The 19,575-nt window shown below is 46.0% G+C and overlaps 1 protein-coding gene across 4 annotated transcripts in view; it reads left to right on the top strand.

Moving 5' to 3' along the window:
- The first annotated feature begins 3,311 nt into the window (after positions 1-3,311).
- The window catches only part of LOC146833572 (uncharacterized), a 90,823-nt gene continuing 74,559 nt past the window's right edge, over positions 3,312-19,575 (top strand). For 2 of the 4 annotated variants that reach the window (XM_085601428.1, XM_085601426.1), the window contains exons 1-2: positions 3,496-3,790; positions 4,993-5,119. In XM_085601428.1, coding sequence (XP_085457554.1) covers positions 3,749-3,790; positions 4,993-5,119 — 169 coding nt within the window. In that variant the 5' untranslated portion in view covers positions 3,496-3,748. Of the gene's footprint in view, positions 3,458-3,477; positions 3,791-4,992; positions 5,120-19,575 lie in introns of those variants that run through there. The other 2 variants (XM_085601429.1, XM_085601425.1) reach the window with 2 other exon arrangements.

The following is a 19,575-nucleotide window of genomic DNA, read 5'->3' as shown; positions in this document are numbered from 1 at the left end:
AGTACTCCGGGGCCACAGGGGAGTCAATGCCGGGGTCGGACACCCAGCGCCCACATCAGGATGTCGGGAACGGCGGTGTAAGTGCTGGGCCGGCGGCGGAGCTTCAACGCCGCGCGGCCATCTTAGCCCGCAGCTTGGCCACGCCCCGACTTTGCCGTCCTTCACCGGTTCTCCTGGAAAGAGGCCTATGTGGCGGAGCACCCGACCCCGGGTAGCTGAAGGTTCTACCGTGAAAGGTTGCTCCCCCTTTAGATATCTGCCGCAATGAATGCTTTTGTGCCAAATGTTTTGGGGTCTAAGAAAAAGGGGCGCAGGTGTGCTGTGTGGATTTGTAGGCTGTATTATTGGAGCAGCACAAGAGGTGCCCAGGTCATGGTTAGTTGCAGGGGGTGGTTGTGCTCTATGCACATTCAAATCTTGGCCTCTCCTTTTGGTGCGAGCTTGTCGCCTGTGCTCTTTCTTTCTTTGGCCTTTCCCTTCTAGGATTACCCTTGGGCGTGAGGGCAGCAGAGTTCTACCCACCTGTCCATTTAATTGCCTGCTCCTCTGCGGAGGGGTCATTTTCAATGAATAAATAGTGTCAATCTTATGCACATTCACTGTTTGGCCTCTTTGTTTATCTGCTCTCCCTCCTCCCCAGGCCCCCATCTCTCTTCGACTGGACTGGAGGGGCTTCTATTGAAACCCTAGTGCTTTGATTACCAGCTGAATCCTTTGCCCCCCGCGACTCCACGTGCCCCCCCACTCCTGAGCTTTCCCCTCACAAACCATGTGCCCTGGTGCTTCTGCCCAGTCAGGGCAATGGACGTGAGACAGGATTACAACTAATAATGACAATAAAGGTTGTAATAAAAAAGCATTTATACTAACAATACTAAACATAAATTGTGTTACTATAGCGCTTGTAACCTCAGTGTTTTTTTCTAGGCTTTATAAATAGCTGATATTGTTTCTCTCCATTTTAATGACACTCGGGTTGCAAAAGCTTATTAAATGGAAACCTGGGCTCGAGAAACACGGTCCTTTATAGCCTATAAAGGGCCGTGTTTCTCTCCCCGGGTTTCCACTTAAGCTTTTACACCCTGAGTGTCATTAAAAAGGAGAAAAACAATATCAGCTATTTGTAGTGCCAGGAAAAAAATACTGAGTTAACAAGCGCTAGAGGGTAACTGTAAGTATGCCACCCAGGCAGGGCCGCCGCCCTCACCCCGTCTTTGAGACGGTGACCCCAGTACATTGTCAGAGAGCAGCAGAACCAGGTGAGTGCCCCCCCCACGCCCTGCACACATCCCCTCCTCTCCAATCTAGACCCTTTGTGTAGCACCCTGGAGGGGATGCGTTAAATGAGCCTCCCTGCGGCTCGGCCTGACCTGGTGAACAAACAGGGGGCCTGGGGGCTGACCTCAGCTGCAGAAGCCATTGTCAGGGGGGCCCCTGAGCTCCGAGGACTGGCCCCCTCAGTGACTAATGGCAGCCGGGCTCAGGCAGGAGCCGGCCGTCCTGTGTGCTTTGTGTCTTCACAATACCCCCAGCATGTTTGCTCTTGGGCACTTTAAAGGGGCATGCGTCTTACAAGACATGCCTGCCTGTTTGCACAGCTTATCTTTTATTCTCCTTGTCTAGGGCCTGAATTCCTTGAAAATCCTGCTCTGTTTTTTGTTGTTTTAATGCCACAAAACCTGCTTATTGTCACCTACGCGCATTTATCAGACAGCCAGTTACAGTGAACTCATGAAATGTTGCCCCCAAGTTCTGAATCCAGGCACATTGACTCGGTCCCTTTCTCTCTCACTCCCTCACGCGCACGCGCACAAACACCAACATACATCTATAGATGTATCCCTAACGTGCCTATAGGAACTCAGATTTATCTATACAACAGGAGATCCGTGTCCCTGAGGATACGAAAAGCCCTCTCAAAAAAGACACACAGACATACACACCTATACAGCAAGAAAACCCGTTTAAGCGCACGCACGCACACATTAACACACACGTACAGCAAGGGAGCCCCTCCCTGGCTATTGCATTCGCACACGCAAGCAGCAGGAGATCCCAGTCCGTGACGATGAAAATTCACAAATACGGACGTGCGCAAACATTAATGCATATTTACACACAAACTACAGAAAGAGGTCCCCCCCGTAGCTATTGCAAATTCACACACACACACACATCTGCACCCTGCGGCTCCGATGCAAACTCCTGGGCAAAAGTATGTGGTGCTCCGCCCCGGGGTCTATGGCCTATGGGTCACGTATCGATTTTTAGATAATGAATGCTGCCTTACCAGAGCAGCAGCCAAACACTGGAGCAAACAGCAGGGGGAGAGGACGCCAGGGACACCACCGCCTTTCTCCGAGGCGAAGCAGAAATGCCTCGGAGAAAGGCAGCGGCGTTTCCGGATTCGGGGGCGTGTTTTCTGTTCTCTCCTCTTGCCATTGGCTGGAGGAGATAATCAGAAAAGTAGCAAAAAACACACCCCCGAATCCGAAAAGGACGGGGCCTGTTCGGAGTGACGAAGCTCTAATCCAATGGCTGGCCAGCATTCAAGAGGCCAGCCAATGGAGAAGAGGGGCGGGTGCAAGCCCCTCTACTCCAAAACATTAAATCTCCGACTTCCGGTTCTGCCTTCGGCAGACCGGACGGTCCTCGACCTAAAAATCAGTAGGGGGGGGGGTTAGATGAGCAATGCGCTCGCTGGGGAAAAGGAAGGCTCAGTTTGGAATAGCGCTCTACCGTGATAGGCTGTTTGGAAAGTTGAATGTAAACAAAAGTACGTCGTGCCTGCAGTAGGAACAAGCAATACTGTGATCCTGACAAGCGATAACATTTCTGATAAAGAAGCGAGATCAGCCTGCAAGATCCAGCCGGTCTGAGGAGCAAAGGGGGGGGGGGTGGAAGCAGTCGCGGCCGAATAACAACAAGAGTGTGATCCCGACAAGCGATAACATTTCTGATAAAGAAGCGAGATCAGCCTGCAAAATCCAGCCGGTCTGAGGAGCAAGGGGGGGGGGGGGGGGGAAGCAGTCGCGGCCGAATAACAACAAGAGCGCACTGAAGCGGAAACATCAAAGCGGCCGAGAAAGTGAAAGACAACGAGTGCTTTCAGGCTGCCAAATGGTGCGCGCGCCCGGCACACATGCACAGTAGTTGGCGGCCTGAAAGCACTCGTTTGCACTTCCAAAAGTGCTTACTATAAGTCTCGCCAGAGCAGCGCTAAAGCGCTGTCTCAGGCGAGACCTAAAAATGCATCCGCCGTTTTGTAATGTAATCCGGTGCTCTCAAATAACGCGCTCCAATGCCTGGTGCTCTACTCGCTGTCTGACTAGTTCCCGTCCCGAAACTCCCGATCGTTACAGGAAAACTCGACCTCCGCAGACCGAATCAGTGGCACACCGAGCTGACGTCTGACGCTGATCCCAGGGCAGCGATTTGAGAAAGAGCCACCATCACTGTGAGCATGCGCAAGCGATCAGTGTCTTAACGAGAGCGCGGGGTTCCGACTGACCTCATATTGCTCTGTGTATGCAGGCAGTGTCCATGAAACAAGCATGATCAAAAAGGTTTAACTAGCACGCAAAAGTATCTCTTTTGTGCGCATGCCCTGGATTTTTAAGTGCAACCGTAGAGGCCTCTGTGCTGCCAGAAACACAGATTTTTTTATGTAACAAGTAGATATTTATTTATTTTTTTAAAAGGAGCCCCCTGCCTGTCCTGGCTGTTCGGGGAGAAGCTGCTTGTCACAATGGATGCTACAAAACAGTTGTCTAGGCAGGAGGCAGATGAGGTAAGTAAATATCCTGTAGTGGGTGTCGGTGTTTGCTGGAGTACACTACTGTCGAGGTATGCAGAAAATAAACTGTAATGCAGCCCATTCAGACGAATCTCTGCCCTCTCTCCCTCCATCCTTTTTAGGCTCAGCAACTGCCTAGGAACTTTACCTCCCACTTACTCCCGAATTCATTCCCTTATTATCGTATTGCGCATGGTAACTTAATTCTACTGAAGTTATCTATCGTGTATACTATATCGTGATTTATCCTGATAGCAGAACATGTATAGAGCTTCCATATCTGCAGAAACTGCGAAAGTATGATGACACAGTGACCACACACCAAAGGAAAAAATAGTAATAAAAAGAATAATTACGATTTGATAGAAAAAAATATGCACAATTGCTGGAAACCTACCTTGGAGAGCCCCTAACCTACACCGCCTTGCTAAAAATATCAAAATAAACAGCCCATATCTTTCCTGGCACCATTACCAGAGGAGGAAGGTAAAGTTATAATTTGCTCCACCAGGAATGTATTGCAACACGAATAGGTCAATCAATAGAAATTAGTGTTGTAAGAGCGATTAAACAAAAGAACAAAGACAGCGCACTTTAAATCCCGGGACAACGTAAAGGAAGACATTCGAATTAAAATGTACCCCAGCACAATAGCACTTAAAACATTAGCTCTTGCACTTTAAATGATGGGACCACACAAAGACCTGAGGAAAATGGTCCCACTCAGAGTAGCGAGATTTTAAAGAACAATCATTCGAGTCAAGGCCTCAGAAGAACTGCATTAATTACATTTTTATATTTGTTTTAAGCTGGGAGTTTTTAGATCCGCTTTAAAAGACTTGTCAGTAACCCACGCTTAAATCAAAATGTATGAAATGTAAGGAATGAGTGATTGTGTAATGGTTTTTAATTGACTAAATACATAAATAAATACAACACAATACAAATAAGTGCTGTAACTGATTTTGTTCACTCGGGCTTTTTCATAGTAGAGTGTGAGTTTTCCAACTAGCATGTAATGAGCACTGTTTAAAAATAAAGAATTGTCCAGCACTTTCTGGTCTCAAAGGGTGTCGGAGCTCTTTGAACGGAGACAAAAGAAACATGAATACAGACATTAAATTAATTCATCAAAACAATGTAGAGAGCAAAGGGCAGAGTATGCTAAATCTGTTGTGTCACATTTTGTGTTTCAGGATCCTGTCACATTTTGTGATGTTGTTGCCCGTTTCTCTGAGGAGGAGTGGAAGCTTTTACAGCTCTGGCAGAAAGATCTTTACAGAAATGTGATGAAGGAAATCCATCAAGTCTTGATTGCTTTGGGTGAAGTTATTTTGTTCTAAATTTATATGTATATATTTTATTTAACATTAACATTGTTTTGCCTAATCCCTGTTTTTAGAATTCTCTGACAACAATAACTTTGTATTTACTTACATATATACATTTTTATGCATATATTATGCCATGCCAATGAAAATAAATTTGGCCAAATAACCCATTAATTTGAAAAAGTGTACTGCAAACCATATTTAAACTGCTTTACTATTACACTTCAAAGGCCAATATTCCTCACTATTATCGCAGTACAGCAAAACTGACCTTAAAAAAAAACTGTGCTTATAGTCTCAGAGATTCTATTCTATAATCAGTTGGCAGAAGATGAAAATTGGGCCTTACGCACATAGCGTAATTATTGTGATTCTAGTTCAGTGCACGAATTTAACACCTTGTGCATGGTTACATACTTTTGTTAATAACTATTGCCTCTGAAAAGATAGTACACCATAAACATGCATGCAGCTCTGCTGAGTATAATATGCTGTTTATTACCATTGTTGAGGGGCATCATGATGACCCACTCAAAGTTTTGCCTGTTTATGACTCTGGACCCTTCCTCACACTTAACCGTGATAATAAATAGCACATTACACTCTGCATATCTGAATGTGTACTATATGTGCCTTGACAGTGAAAATAAACGTTGTCCGCTAACTTATTTGGAGCAACTGTACGGATAAACACACATTAACACATTTATTACTGCAGTGAAAAGGCCAAAATCCACGTAATTACCATAGTACAGCAACATTGGATATATTACTGAAAGAGGATGGCACGAGTTCTGGTTTGCGCCATAAACCTTAACTTGTGAATTTCATTGGTTTTATACGGTTGACTCAGAACCAAGCCATGTGTTTGTTCAGTGAATTCCATTGTGTTTTAATGGAAATTTAGACCTACATTTAAAATATAGTGTGACTCTTCTGGTCAAACATTTTTATAGTTTTCATTTATTATCTCGTTGTCATTTATTCTAACATATTTCTAGTAAAATCCTTCTTACATAAATCTTCCTAACATGCTACTTGGATTATGATGGTGTGCGTGTTCAGGTCCCTCAGTCTACCTCCGAGTGCATGTGTCTGAGTTGCAGTGTGCACATATATATCACAACCGGTGCTCGAGTAGTGAATAACCTATACTACAAACAGCTGTAAAGGTCACCTGAGGGGATCAAGCAAGATATTGGAGAGGTCACATGCTTCATCCTTGTCACCTTCAGTGTCAAGAGTAGGTCAGTACCACTCTGGTGGACCCAACCTTAACAGGAGTTTTTAGACACTCTATCAGGACGGTAGCAGGAGTCCAGGTGAAAAGTAAGATTACCTAAGGGTAAAGCCAGGGGATTTATTTTAATTTACGGGTAAACTTGGTATCCTTAACAAATGGTGTAAGTGGGCAAATGGGGAAGAGATATGAGGTCTTCTTCAGGGATTGGGAACTCCCTGCCTAACTAATGCATACATCTCATGCATGTGAATGAGGCGCAAGGCTTTTAAAACTATCTTTTGTGGTCACCATGGGCAGCTTCAGGTGACGCTACATAAAAACAAAAGAAGACATAAAAAATCTTAGAGAAGTGCGTATAACCATCCCTAAATTATTCCAATTCTTGTTGATGACATATTCCCGAAGTAAAAACAATCACAACTTACTCACCCCACTCGTGTGCACAGCAAATCAACAAACATATTGCGTGTTTCTTGTGTCTAAGTTCATATTATGAGATATAATATGTGTGTCTTTACAAGCAAGTGTGAAAATTAGTTCATACTTTTCTTTTTTGATATTTACCCAATTCTGGGGTACTTCTGGCCATCATGGTCATAATAGGGGATACCTTCACAGGTGTCACACTGTTTATCAAATAAAATAGTTATAAGGGCAAATCATTACAAATGTCAGCTTACTTTGTGCTAATTAATGTTGGTAAATAGTAAGGCTCTCCTAAAGTTAGATGAGGGCATCAAAGCTTGTAATTTGTTTTTGCGATATGGTTTGAGAATTTTTAATATTGTACAATCATAAGTTTTGATGCACTATCCCTGTTGAATTTCAGAGCGGGTAATATTACAGTAGTAGAAAGAAACTGAAACCTGTGTCTGATGACTTGTTAAAACACTCCATGCAAATGGACAGAGTAACACAACCCAAAGTTTTTAGAATAGCGTGTCTATTAAATGGTATGGGCTGGCAGGACATGTATATATTGAACCACTATTTAAACCACTGTATTCAAACGGACAGTGATAAAGTAAATTGCTTGTATAATGCTCAGTGTAGGAAACCAGCCCTTTTTGACATGGTCACCCCCCCATTTTTGCCTGGTAACTGATGTGATTTCAACTCAAAGGGCACTAGGTTCCTGCTAACCAAGTCCCCAGTGCCAGAGCCCTTTCCCAAAACAGTACAATTGTTTCCCCCAATTGGCAAAACCTTTAGCACCCTCTGTAACTCTCTAGTAAATGGTACCCTTGGTACCGAGGGCCTGTGGTACTAAAGAGGGTCCCTAACGGCAGCAGCACAAATTGTGCCACCCTAAGAGACCGCTCACCAAGCACATGCAGGTCTGCTATCACAGGCTGCTTGTGTTGGTGCAGACTAAAGTGAAAACCTGACATGTCACACATCCCTGTGTGCCATGTCCCCTAACACTGCATGTAATATTCTAAGTCACCCCTCCAACAGGCCTGACAGCCCAAAGGCAGGGTGCTGAAAATTCAATCAATCAATCAGTCAGGAGTTTGTAAAGTACGGCTACTTACCTGTGAGGGTCTCAAGGCGCTGAGGGTGCTGCTGGTCCGTCTGGGCATGGAGGTTTAGTCGAAGAGCCAGGTCTTGAGATCCTTCCTAAATTGGTACAGTGATGGGGATTGCATGAGGTGGAGGGGCATGGTGTTCCAGGTCTTGGTGGCGGGGTAGGAGAAGGATCTTCCTGCGGTTCCGGTCTTGTGAATCCGTGGGATAGTGACCTGGGCAAGTTGGGCAGAGTGAAGGTGTCTGGCAGGTATGTGGAATGAGAGGCGGTGGTTCAGATATGCTGGTCCTGCATCGTAGAGAGCTTTGCATGCACGTGTGAGGAGCTTGAAGGTAATTCTGTTGTTGACTGGGAGCCAGTGGAGTTGTCAGAGGTGTTGTGTTATGTGGCTGCGGCTGAGGATGTCGAGGACCAGCCTGGCTGCAGCATTTTGTACGTTCTGAAGTTTCCTTTGCTGTTTCTGGGTGATACCGGTGTAGAGTGCGTTGCTGTAGTCGAGACTACTGGTGATGAGTGCGTGGGCGACCGTCATCTAGATTCTGTGGGGTTCCTTCTGAATGTCTTTCGAAGCAGGCGGAGCGTGTGGAAGCAGGATGAGGAAACGGCTTTGGTCTGACGGTTCATTGTGAGCGAGGAGTCCAGTATGATGCCGAGGTTGCATGTGTGGTCCATGGGGTGGGAGGGGCCCCCAGTGTAGCGGGCCACTAGGTGTTGTCCCAGGCTGAGGGGGCGAGTCCCAGGATGAGTACTTAGGTCTTGCTCGAGTTGAGCTTGAGGCAGCTGTCTTTCATCCAGGTGGCAACGGCCTTCATCCCGCTGTGAAAGTTGATTCTGGCGGCTGTGGGTTCGTTGGTGAGTGAGAGTATCAGCTGCGTGTCTTTGGCGTAGGAGACAATGTTGAGTCCGTGGTTTCTGGCGATGGCCATGAGGGTGGCCATGTAGATGTTGAAGAGGGTGGCGCTCAGGGAGGAGCCCTGGGGCACTCCACAGCTGATCTCTGTAGGCTCTGAGAGGAAGGAAGACAGCCTGACTCACTGTGTTCGGCCGGTTAAGAAGGAGTGGATCAAGTCCAGGGCCTTGTCGCGGACGCTGGCATCATGGAGTCTTGTGAGTAGGGTGCGGTGGAAACGGTATCAGTGGCGGCTGAGAGGTCCAGTAGGAGCTGCGATTTCACCCTGGTCGAGGAGGGAGCGGATGTCTTCGGTGGTGGGGAGTAGTGTGGTCTCAGTGCTGTGGTTACTTCGGAAGCCGGATTGAGAGATCTCCAGGACATCATATATATTTTTTTTTTAACAGAGTTTTATATAGCTCAAACTTGACCTGGTATCGGGTATTAGAGCGCTTTACATAGCACCAGTTGCGTTACATGAGGACACATTCATTTTTGTTAGGCACGGGGAGATTACATGATTTGCCCAGAATCACAGGATGTTCAGCGTGATTGCAGAGACTCGAACCCGGTTCCCCATATTAGAGGTCGACCGCCCTAGCCGTTAGGCCAACTCCTCTCTCAAATCCATACTTTTGTACTGTACACTGGCAGCCAAACGGTGTGTTATAGGGTGCTGAGCCTACTTGTTCACAGGACAAAATAAACATGAACACCTGTTGTCCTTGATCCCAAACAGTATGAGTTCAGTACTAGGATAGGAATTCCACATTTCTGTCAGTGACTAATCTGAGTGATACTATTCTACGTTGAAGGACACTGCTTGGCCCCAGACTTCTTCCCTCCCATTAACTCCCTCGGATTGGCACATGACTAGCTACTTAAAGTGGTTCCCCCACTGATAATGTGGCTAATGTACTAACACCCAACTCCAGGCCTTAAAGAAAATCTTTTACCTAATTTTATCTGATCATCTAAGTGCAGGTGTGCAATAGTTGGCCAATTTGCAAGACCAAACTTTGGGAATGCCATACTTGCAGGTGTCGACATTACAGCCACTGCATCCCTTAAAACCTTGCTATAATCGGTAGACCAGCTTATCCATTGAGCAAGTAAAGATGATCATATCAATTTCACTCTAAACAATGTAAATGCCTTCCCATCTGAGCCATAGTGATATTCAAAATACGCTATTAAGCACACATAAACTTACTGTCCCTAGCAGACTTTTTTTTTTTTAACTTTATTTGTGATTTTAAGCAATTACATAGTAAGGTAACAGTACATCATCAGCAGGTTCATAAAAACAATTATAGCAAACGAGTCACAATCCAGAGTACAAGGTACTGTCCCTAGCAGACTTACCTGAGAGACCAATGAAGAAGAGATTCACTATTCCTGGAAGCACTCAAGCCCACCTTTTAAAGACATTTCCAAAACACTGGGGAGGCTTAGCCTAGGCCCAAGCTCTGTTTCTCTATCTGTTAGTCTGGTGTCTTTGCTCAGTTTTTCTTACACTGTTCATCGGATGTTTTTATTGTTAAGTTTATCAAATCCCCTCTCATTTCAATATAACCTATTTTATGTTCTGTGTTTCTCTTCGATGAGCTTGGAAAGTTGGGCGTTGATGGTTTCCTCGATTACCTTAACTGGGAAGGGGAGGAGGGAGATGGGTCTGAAGTTCATGAGGACTGTTTGGTCGGTGGAAGGCTTCTTCAACAGGGGTTGATCTTGATGTGTTTCCAGTCATCGGGGAAGGTGGCAGTTCCAATAGAGCAGTTGATGGTGCGGCGAAGCTCGGGCGATGAAGGTGGCTCCTCTATGGAAGATGTGATACAGGCATGGGTCCGATGGGGCTCCGGAGTGGATGCTTTTCATGGTCTTGAGTGTGTTGTCTGTGGTAAGCAGAGTCTAGTTAAGCAGGGTCTGTTGGGGTGCGGCAAGGTTGCGTGCGGTGGTGACTGATGTTGTGACAGGGTCTTAGTTGCGAAGCTGTTGTAGATTTGCCGGATCTCATGGTGGAAGAAGGCGCCAAGTTTGTTACAGAGGTCTTGGGAGGGTGAGACATCTGTGGTCTCACTGTTGGGCCTGGCAAACTCCTTGACGATGGCGAAGAGTTCTTTGCTGTTGTGTGCGTTGATTCTCTCTTGGAGTGCCGTTTTCTTTGTGGTTTTGAGGAGGAGGTCGTATGCGTTAATGGTGGTTGGAGGGTTGCGCCGGTTTCCGGCGTTTTGTTGTTCCTCCATCTCTTCTCGAGTAGTCTGCAGGTGCATCCGGATTCGTGGAGGGCCGGAGTGAACCAGCTGGCTTTCTTGGAGTGTTGCTTGCCTGGTGCCTTCTTGAGGGGTGCCAGAGTGTCGGCCCAGTTGCAGATCCATTGGTGCATGTTGCATGCTGAGGTGATGGCTTATGTGGATGTCGGCGGTGTGGTAGTGCTGAGGGAGGGGATGAGATATTCTTTGGTGGCCTTGTTCCAGTTATGATGGTGGGGGGTGGGGGGGGGGGGTGAGGGCGGTGGTGAATGGTGGGAGTGGTGAAGGCTGCTTGAGTCAGATGTTGCCGAGGTTCTCCAGAAGGGTTGCGGTGTTCTGGACTCTGGGGTTGTCCAGGTGGAAGTTGAGGTCGCCTAGTAGGATGTAATCGGTGGATGCGACCGCCTGGGGTGCGATGAGGTCTACGATGGCATCGGTGAAGGGGGTGACGCAAAGGGTAGTGTTGGGGTTGGTCTGGATCTGGAAATGGAGGTGTTCCATGGTTGTCGTTCGAGTGAGTGGTCAGGAGGAGGGTGTTCTTGTGGACGATGTTGATGCCTCATCCTGGTTTGTCGATGCAGTCCTTGCGGGTGATTTTGTAAGCGTCGAGGACGGCGGTGGCGATGTTCATTCCAGAGCAGGGGTTTCCATGAAGAAGGCGATGTCGAGAGAGGTGGCGTCGAGGAGGTCCCATATTTCTGTGGCACGTTTGCGGAGAGAATGTGTGTTGAGGAGGATGCAGTTGAGCCGGTCGGGTGTGCTTTTGGAGGAGTTGGCACATTGGCGTGGGCGAAGGTGTGGCTGCAATACCGGTAGGAGAAGGGTCCTTGGGTGTCCTCAGTGATGCTAGGTGGCAGGCGGTGTGGCGTCCTGTGTTGAGGAGGGTGCTGGTGTCGTATTAGTGGAAGGTCCGAGAGCCAGGGTCTGTGGCGCTGGGATCAGTCCAGGCGCCGATGGGTGCAGACGGGCTTGCCTTTTGTTCGCCCGCTGCGCTGCTGCCATTAAGTAGTGTGCAGGGGGGCTGGAAGGTGGGATACGTGGCAGTGGGAAGAGGGGGGCAGGGCCATAGGGGATCGCAGGGGCAAGGCCAGCAAAGCAAGAGAGCAAAAGGGACAGAAAAAGGCAAAACGCAAAAAGTAGAGAAAAAGGTAAAAAGCAGGAAAAAGAGAGAGACAGAAGGGCTACCCAGCAGAAGAGCAGTGATGCTCTGCCACTATACCACCAGGGATGAGGTGCAAGGGGGAGCCTGCGGGTGGAGGAGGGCTTCAAACTCCCGTCCTGAGAGTCCCCAGCACCAGCGGGGGCAGCAGCTACTTGGCAGAGTTGTGCAAGGGAAGGGAGCAGTCCACTATAAGGTTAGCAGAATATTACATTTGAGGGCATACCTGCATGAGCTGATATGCCCCTGTGCTGGTCAATCGTATTACTGCCAGTACAAGTGACTCGGAAAGCCATTTTAAAACATGTGCTGGACTCTAGGGTAAACGAGTTCTCCAGCTACAGGATGGCTTCACTGTAGATACAGATGTTTGGTGTCAAACATCTTGTATTGGTAAACCCACACTGATTACAGTGATGGATTTACCAATACATGCCCCCAGAGGGCACCTTAGATGTACCCCCTGAAAGCCTATCAGCCACTGGTGTGGTCCCTGACTGGTTTCTGCCACTCGAGACACTGTTAGCTAGTTGGGTAGGTGTGCCACCCCCAGACTAGTACCTCCCCTAAGCTGGGCTAAGCTGTGGTGGAAACGATTTTTTAGAAGTAGACATCTTTGTGATGGCATACTTAGAAGTTCTGGAAGAGGGTTATGCCCACGTCCCATAAGAAATGGTGATATAGAGGGCATAGTGACTCCAAGGGTCAATAGCCCATTGGCTATTACCCTCTACTCTCCTAACGCCCCAAAATTGAGAATTTAGGGGAGCCCCTGGCACCAGAAAAGCAGATCCTGATGACTTGAAGAAAGAAGATGGACGAGAAGAGTCGCACAGCAAGAACAGAAGACCCTGTAACTGACTTGGCACCACTGCCAACCTGCCTGCTCTCTTCACCTATTGAAGCAAAAGTCGACTTGTCCTGCAGCTGCTGAGTACCCAAAGCCCGGTCGACCTGCCAGCCTTCGCCCAGGAACCAAGACCTCCAGAGGAGCAGCAGAACTGTCCCCTGCATCCTTTAGACAGCCAAAAACAGACCAAGAGGACTCGGGCCTCACCAAAACCCGCCGCTGCCAAGCACCACTGCCCCCTGAGCCCCCAGCCCATATCGAAGTGGGCAAAGGGTGTCCGCGTGGTCCCCAACCATGTCCCCAAGCCTTCAAGGTACCGAGTCCACTGTGGAGTGACTCCTCGTGAACTTCCCGACATCGCATGGAGCCTCTGTTGACAGGACTTCTCAACCGCGAGTGTTGCTGGACAGAGAAACCGGACACCCGAATGACCCTCTTCACCTGGATGCCCCGTCCCGAGGAGAAGAGGACCAAAGGTGTCCCCAAACACTGCAAGAACCAAAGCCACTCGCTGGTCACACAGTACCCTCTTGCAGCCTCTTTCTACCGTGACCGTTCTCCTTTGGATAACAATAGACACCCGACTCTGGCACCTCTGCACCCGGTCGCCCTAGTGCAGCTGGTCGTGTTCTGTTAGTGCTGCCTTGGACCTTGCCCACCTCTCATCTTAACTTCTGGAGAAGGGTCCCCTATATCGCTGACAAGAACCCATAAACAGCATATGACTTTCCTCCCATAGGTTAACATTGCAGAACTCAAAAATTGCAGTGTCGACTTTTTGAACGGAAAAATAATCTTATTTATAAATGTACTTACCTGAATAATTTTCTTCGGAAGCCTTAAAATATATAAAGATACTTGCTATTTTTATAAATTGATGTGGATCATCTTTTTGAGTTCTGCATCTCATTTATTGACCATTGTGTATATTTTCAGATATCTTGCACTCCTCTGTGTTAAGTCTAAGGCTGCTTGACCACACTACCCCCTAATAGAGCACCTTGGGATTTCCATCGCAAGTCCCCTGTCCACTCATAAGGGAACCCCTGGACTCTTTACACAATATATCTCGTTTTGATGTATCATATAAAGAGCCAGCTTCCTATAATCAGTTTGAGATATATAATACCGGTGTCACAAGTGCAGATGTTTGTCTTTTTTTTTATGTTTGAAAAGTTTTATTAGCATTTAATAGAGTACAAACATACCAGCGATAAATAGAAGAAACAACCATAGATAAGATAAGTGAATAGGCTGATATCCGTAAAAGAAGCATAAAAGCTTTTTTTTTCTCTGAATTTTACAAATGAGGGAAGGAAAAGGAGGGGAAGGGGAAGGAGTGGGAGGGAGGAGGAGGAGGGTAGGGAATACTAACATTATGAAACAGAAAAATAAAGCAGAAGAAGGCATACTGAATTAGATATCATACATATGCAAAAATAGTTTGTCAAGAAAAACTAAATGTATAACAAGTTAACAGGGTAAAATATGAAGAAACAGAGAGAATGTCATTCAAGGAGGTTTAAAATTCTCAGAGGTTAAGCGCGAAACATTCTTTAGTGCAATTCGGTCCAAATAGGTGGTAAGAGGCAACCAGAACAGATCTCTATTAAATACTGGCTTACATGAGGAGGCAAAAGCAACATCCAGTCTGTTGAATTGACAGTGAGTGTTCCACCAGTGTTGTATGGACAGATTAGTGAGGGATTTCCAGTTAAAGGAGATGTGCTGAAAAGCCAAAGCAAGTGTGAGATCAAAAAGACCATGAGTATGTGGGGTAAGCTCTATAGAGTCAGAAAGACTACCAGCAAAGAGGAGTGGAATAGAATATGGAATGGAAAGAGAGAACAGACGAGAAATGTATGACCAAACTTTCTCCCAATCCCAAAAGTCAGAAACCGAAGGGCAGAGAAAGAGAAGATGAAGGAGGTCAGCATTTGAAGAGCCACAAGTCCAACAGTTAGTCAGTAGAAGAAGTAAAACGTGATAAAGAAACAGGGGAAAGATAAAGTATGTGGTAAAGAAAGAACATAGATTGGGTAAGAGAGGTAGAGCAGGAAATCTTTAAGGATCTAGTCCAGAGTTTGTCCCTAAAAACTATAGACCATTCGCATCCTAGATCCAATTCCCAAGAGAGTTCCAGTTTAGATTTAACGCGATTTGGGTTGGGGGCTAAAAATAATTTGTATATAAGAGAGGCTTTGGGTAAAGTACAAAGTATTTTAAGGAGAGAGTTTTGAGTATCAGATGAGGGTGAGGAGGGAAAAAAATAGTAAATGTCAGTGATGATTGCCATAAGAGTAGTAAACTGTTGAAGAAAGGAGCGGGGGCAATGGAATAAGGTTTGAAATTGAGGAAAGGAGCAAGGAGAGACACCATCAAAAAGATGATTAACCCATATAATACCTTTTAATCTCCATGTCTTCCAAAAAATGGGCCTGTTATTTAAGAGGATAAGCAAGTTATTCCAAATAGGGGTTCTAAGAAAGAGTCACGAGAAATGACAATAGGACGGACCAGAGGTTTCATTAAGGAACAGGTATGTCTAAATAAGGGAAGAGAGGTTTGAGAAGTTTTGGCAGAAAAGCGTATAACTTCATTGAAAGAATGGGGTAGTAATAAGATGTGTTCAATGAGGAGCCAAAGAGGAGTAAAGGGGGAGGGGTCTGATATAAGCCATTTTGAGGCTTGGCGAAGGGAGAAGGATTTATGATAAAGACGAAAATTCGGGAAGTTCACGCCGCCGTTAGACTTCGGCTTACGAAGAGAGGATAAAGCAATTCTGGATTTTTTATTCTTCCAGAGAAATCTAGAAAGGCATGAATCAATACGTTTGAAATAGAGAGCAGGAATGTGAACAGGAAGCATGGAGTGGATATACATTAAAAATGGAGAAATCATCATCCTGGCCGAGTCTAAACGACCCCACCAAGAAAGAAAAAGAGGGTGCCAAGAAGATGTTAGTTTCTCAATACGGGATAAAACGGCAGACATATTTGATTTGATGGAAGAAGCAATGGAATTAAAAAACCAAATGTCTAGGTATTTAAGTTTTAAACTATTCTACGCAAATCCAGTGGAAGAGAAGGAGTGGGGAAGACAGAATTTTGTGAGAGGAAGAATTTCAGTCTTATCTGAGTTAATTTTATAACCGGAAACCTGCGAAAAGAATTCGAATTCAGACATTAAAGGGGGAATAGAGGATTCAGGGGTAGAAATAAATAAAAGAATATCATCTGCGTACGCAGAAAGCTTCAGCTGATGATCACCATAAGGAAAACCGGAAATGGAATCATTGTTACGAATAGAAACCAAAAAGGGTTCAAGGGCTAAAACAACCAGCATTTGCAATGCAATAGGTCTCGCATTTGGGAGAGTTTGAGCTATTGGCATTGTAAATAACAATGCCTTTTATTTATGTGTTTTGAAAACCTGCAAGCGGAACTTAAACACGTACTTTGTACTTATAGTCCTTGCTTACGAGAAGCAAGGCTGGCAGTAAAAGAGGCACAGTTACTGCCAGTTCTGAAATGATGAGACTATAAAAGAACTATAACGTGTCTCTGTGGAGTTACATCAAAGGCAGCAAAGGGCCCGATAGGGACCCGTCTCAGCACCTGCTTTTTAGAACTGCTGGTGCTAAGCACTTAAAGCCCTGTCCTGCACTAAACAAGGCTTAAACAAAGCCTTTTAAAAATGTAATTGAAGATTTCTTGCGTGCACCCTTGTGGCGAAAGGCTTCTAGAACTTACCACAACAATACAATAATATGTCTGACAGTCTGTCATTGTTATGTGCTCGATAAGCAATATCTCCAGGTAAGCTGAGTCGGGATATGTGTGTAAAGATGTGTCTGTTCCTTCTGTTCAGAATGGTCATGTTGGTTCAGACTTGTGATTGGCAAAGAGACAAGACGGATCTACCAACTTGTGTTTATATAATGTACCCAAAAGCTATCCCTCAGTGCAAGGCCCAGCCCTCTCCTTCACTGCTACTCAGCAGTATCAGTGCTGTTCTGTTCCCTGTCCTCTCTTAGTGTCACAGCTAGGCTCGTCATCTCTTACCACACAGCCACTTGCGCTATGCCCACTGATGCTGGTGCTATGACCAGCCCCCTCATTGTGGGAAAGGTAGTCCCCACCCCTTCTAACACTGCTCACTTCCGCCCACTGATGTCCATGGGTATCATTGCTAGGCTGGTCCCGAGGTGCCTGCCTGACCAGGGTGGAGGTGATGTAGCTGGTAAAATGTGCATTTCTCTGGCATTGGGGTCTGGACATTGACAAATGAGGCACCTCTTATCTGGTGGCGGAATTATGGGTTTTTGATGGCGCTGTCAATACACTGAGGCTTTATTAAGTACCTCGGAACCATTTTACTGTTTCAGGATGTGGTCTGTCAAATTTGGCCATGGAGCATTTAATGCAAGCGCTTCCAGTGTTGCTGCTATGTCTGCACACAGATTGGAAAGACACATTCATTCCTACATCACTTCTAAACAAAGGAGTTAATTGGGCACTTTCGGATGTATGACGTAACAACGCGAGTCATTACAACGCGTGCAGTTACATCGCGGTCGTTACAACGACTGCGATGTTACCACGCTATGCCATTACAACGCAAGTCTTTACATCGACTTACGCTAGATGGCGTGCTAACATTAGAAAAGTGTAATTTACTATTCCAACTCCAGTCCACTTAAAAGTAGGGAAGGTGTTGGGATAGTAAACTACACTATTTGTAATGTTAGCACGCCATCTAGCGCAAGTAAAGGTACTTGCGTTGTAAAAGCATGCGTTGTAAAAGTATGCGTTGTAAATCCACTTGCGTTGTAAAAGTTTTGTTGTAAAAGTAGTGCGTTGTAAAAGTTGTGTTGTAAAGGTTGTTTACCGCACTTTCAGTGCACAATTCAAGGCAAAGTTTCAAAACCCTGGACAAAATGCAACCCTGACATTCAAAGTGGTCGACAAGGACAGCGCGTGGTCTTCAGCCTTCCTGAAGAAACATTTGAACATTAAAAAACATACTCTGTCTTTCTGTTGCCGGTTAACAAAACAGGGAGTTACTGGGCAGTAGCATGTGTGCCCTGTACTGTTAGAGGTGGCTTTGCAACGAGGGTGCAAAACACCCATTTTTGTTTTAACTTTTTTCAATCCTGCAACTTTTAAGTTGTCGTATCAGTCTTTTTGTTTATATAACTTCTTGACATACCTGAACACACCAGACACTCAGAAATAAAGACAAACATAAGGCCAAGCACATTGAAAGGCATTCAACCAAACAGATACAAACCTGGCACAATACATACAAAAAAAAACAACCATGCATGATCCATTTAGTGCGTACTACCTCAATGGGGCCATTTCACCGCCGCTGTAAATACCTGCTCTAGTCAGATGATGCTGCCAAACGCCATAATCATGAATGCTTTTATAAACATGGTTATACAGCTGTGACAACATTTCCCTGTATTATTTATACCGGGAGTATACCCAATAACATGCCTGATCTCCACTCACCCTCACATTTTTAACTGATATTTTATGTTCCCGAACTATTCCTTCGTGTGCTTTACACCACCAGTGACACAGCCGTGAAGCTGTTTTATTACAAGTTAGCCAGCTCAGCGGTGTGCTATAAACAAAATTGAAAACTCTGACATCATGTGCAAGCGCTTCGAAGCTGTGGCCACGACCTTTGGCAGGGGCTGCCTCTTTCAGGGTACCCTGAAAAGAGGGAGTCCCTGTGCTGGTAGACACGTGTGTGTATCTGGTGGGGAGAGGTGTCTCTGGAGCAAATCAAATACTTCTTGGCATCAACGTTTGACTGGCATGGGTACACAGTGTTAAACACCCCCTAGCACACTTAGGGTTGTGCATGGCCCAGATTGGCATATTAGGCACATGCCTATGCCCCAGGCCCCACATGACTGTTCCCTACAACTTCATGTGTTGGCAAGTTTAAATACAAATAGGGCTGCAGCAGTACCGGCGGACAGAGAACAAAGATGAATGTGATGTCCTACAGCATGTACAGATGTCTGTCATAACACCTGTAAAGCACGCATTCACACGTTGCGGCTGTGTAGCCCTTGATAATTCTTACACAAGTACAGGGCACTTGTGTATCGACTTCGAAAGGGTAAAGGCTGAGGGGGCCCGCCGTGATTCGAACCCTTGACCATTAGGTCTAACACTTCTGAAGCCGATGCATTAGTCCACTAAACCATCGTGCACACCTACCTGCTGACAGCAGGTGAGATTAACCAGTGTCCCACGGCCTGCTGATCCCCCCACAGGCTGTGCTTGGTCGCCAGCTCATGTTTGCCCTCTTGGTATGAACAGTGCCCGGAGTTGCCCCGGGCTATTTAAGTGCCACCTGTTTATCTTTTCCATGGTGCAAGTCGAGGTTCACTTACCACAGACATTTGCTGTGACAATCGCCATGAATTTACACTGCCCGCTGGTGCCTGCATGCATTACTTATTCAGCAATGGACCATCACTTGCCTTTTTTTTTAGCGTTCAT

The sequence above is a fragment of the Triturus cristatus genome, chromosome 4_2 (assembly GCF_964204655.1).
Source record: "Triturus cristatus chromosome 4_2, aTriCri1.1, whole genome shotgun sequence".
NCBI classification, from domain to species: domain Eukaryota; kingdom Metazoa; phylum Chordata; class Amphibia; order Caudata; family Salamandridae; genus Triturus; species Triturus cristatus.
Note: the sequence above shows the minus strand (reverse complement) of the source record. Positions and strands in the feature narration are given on the sequence as shown.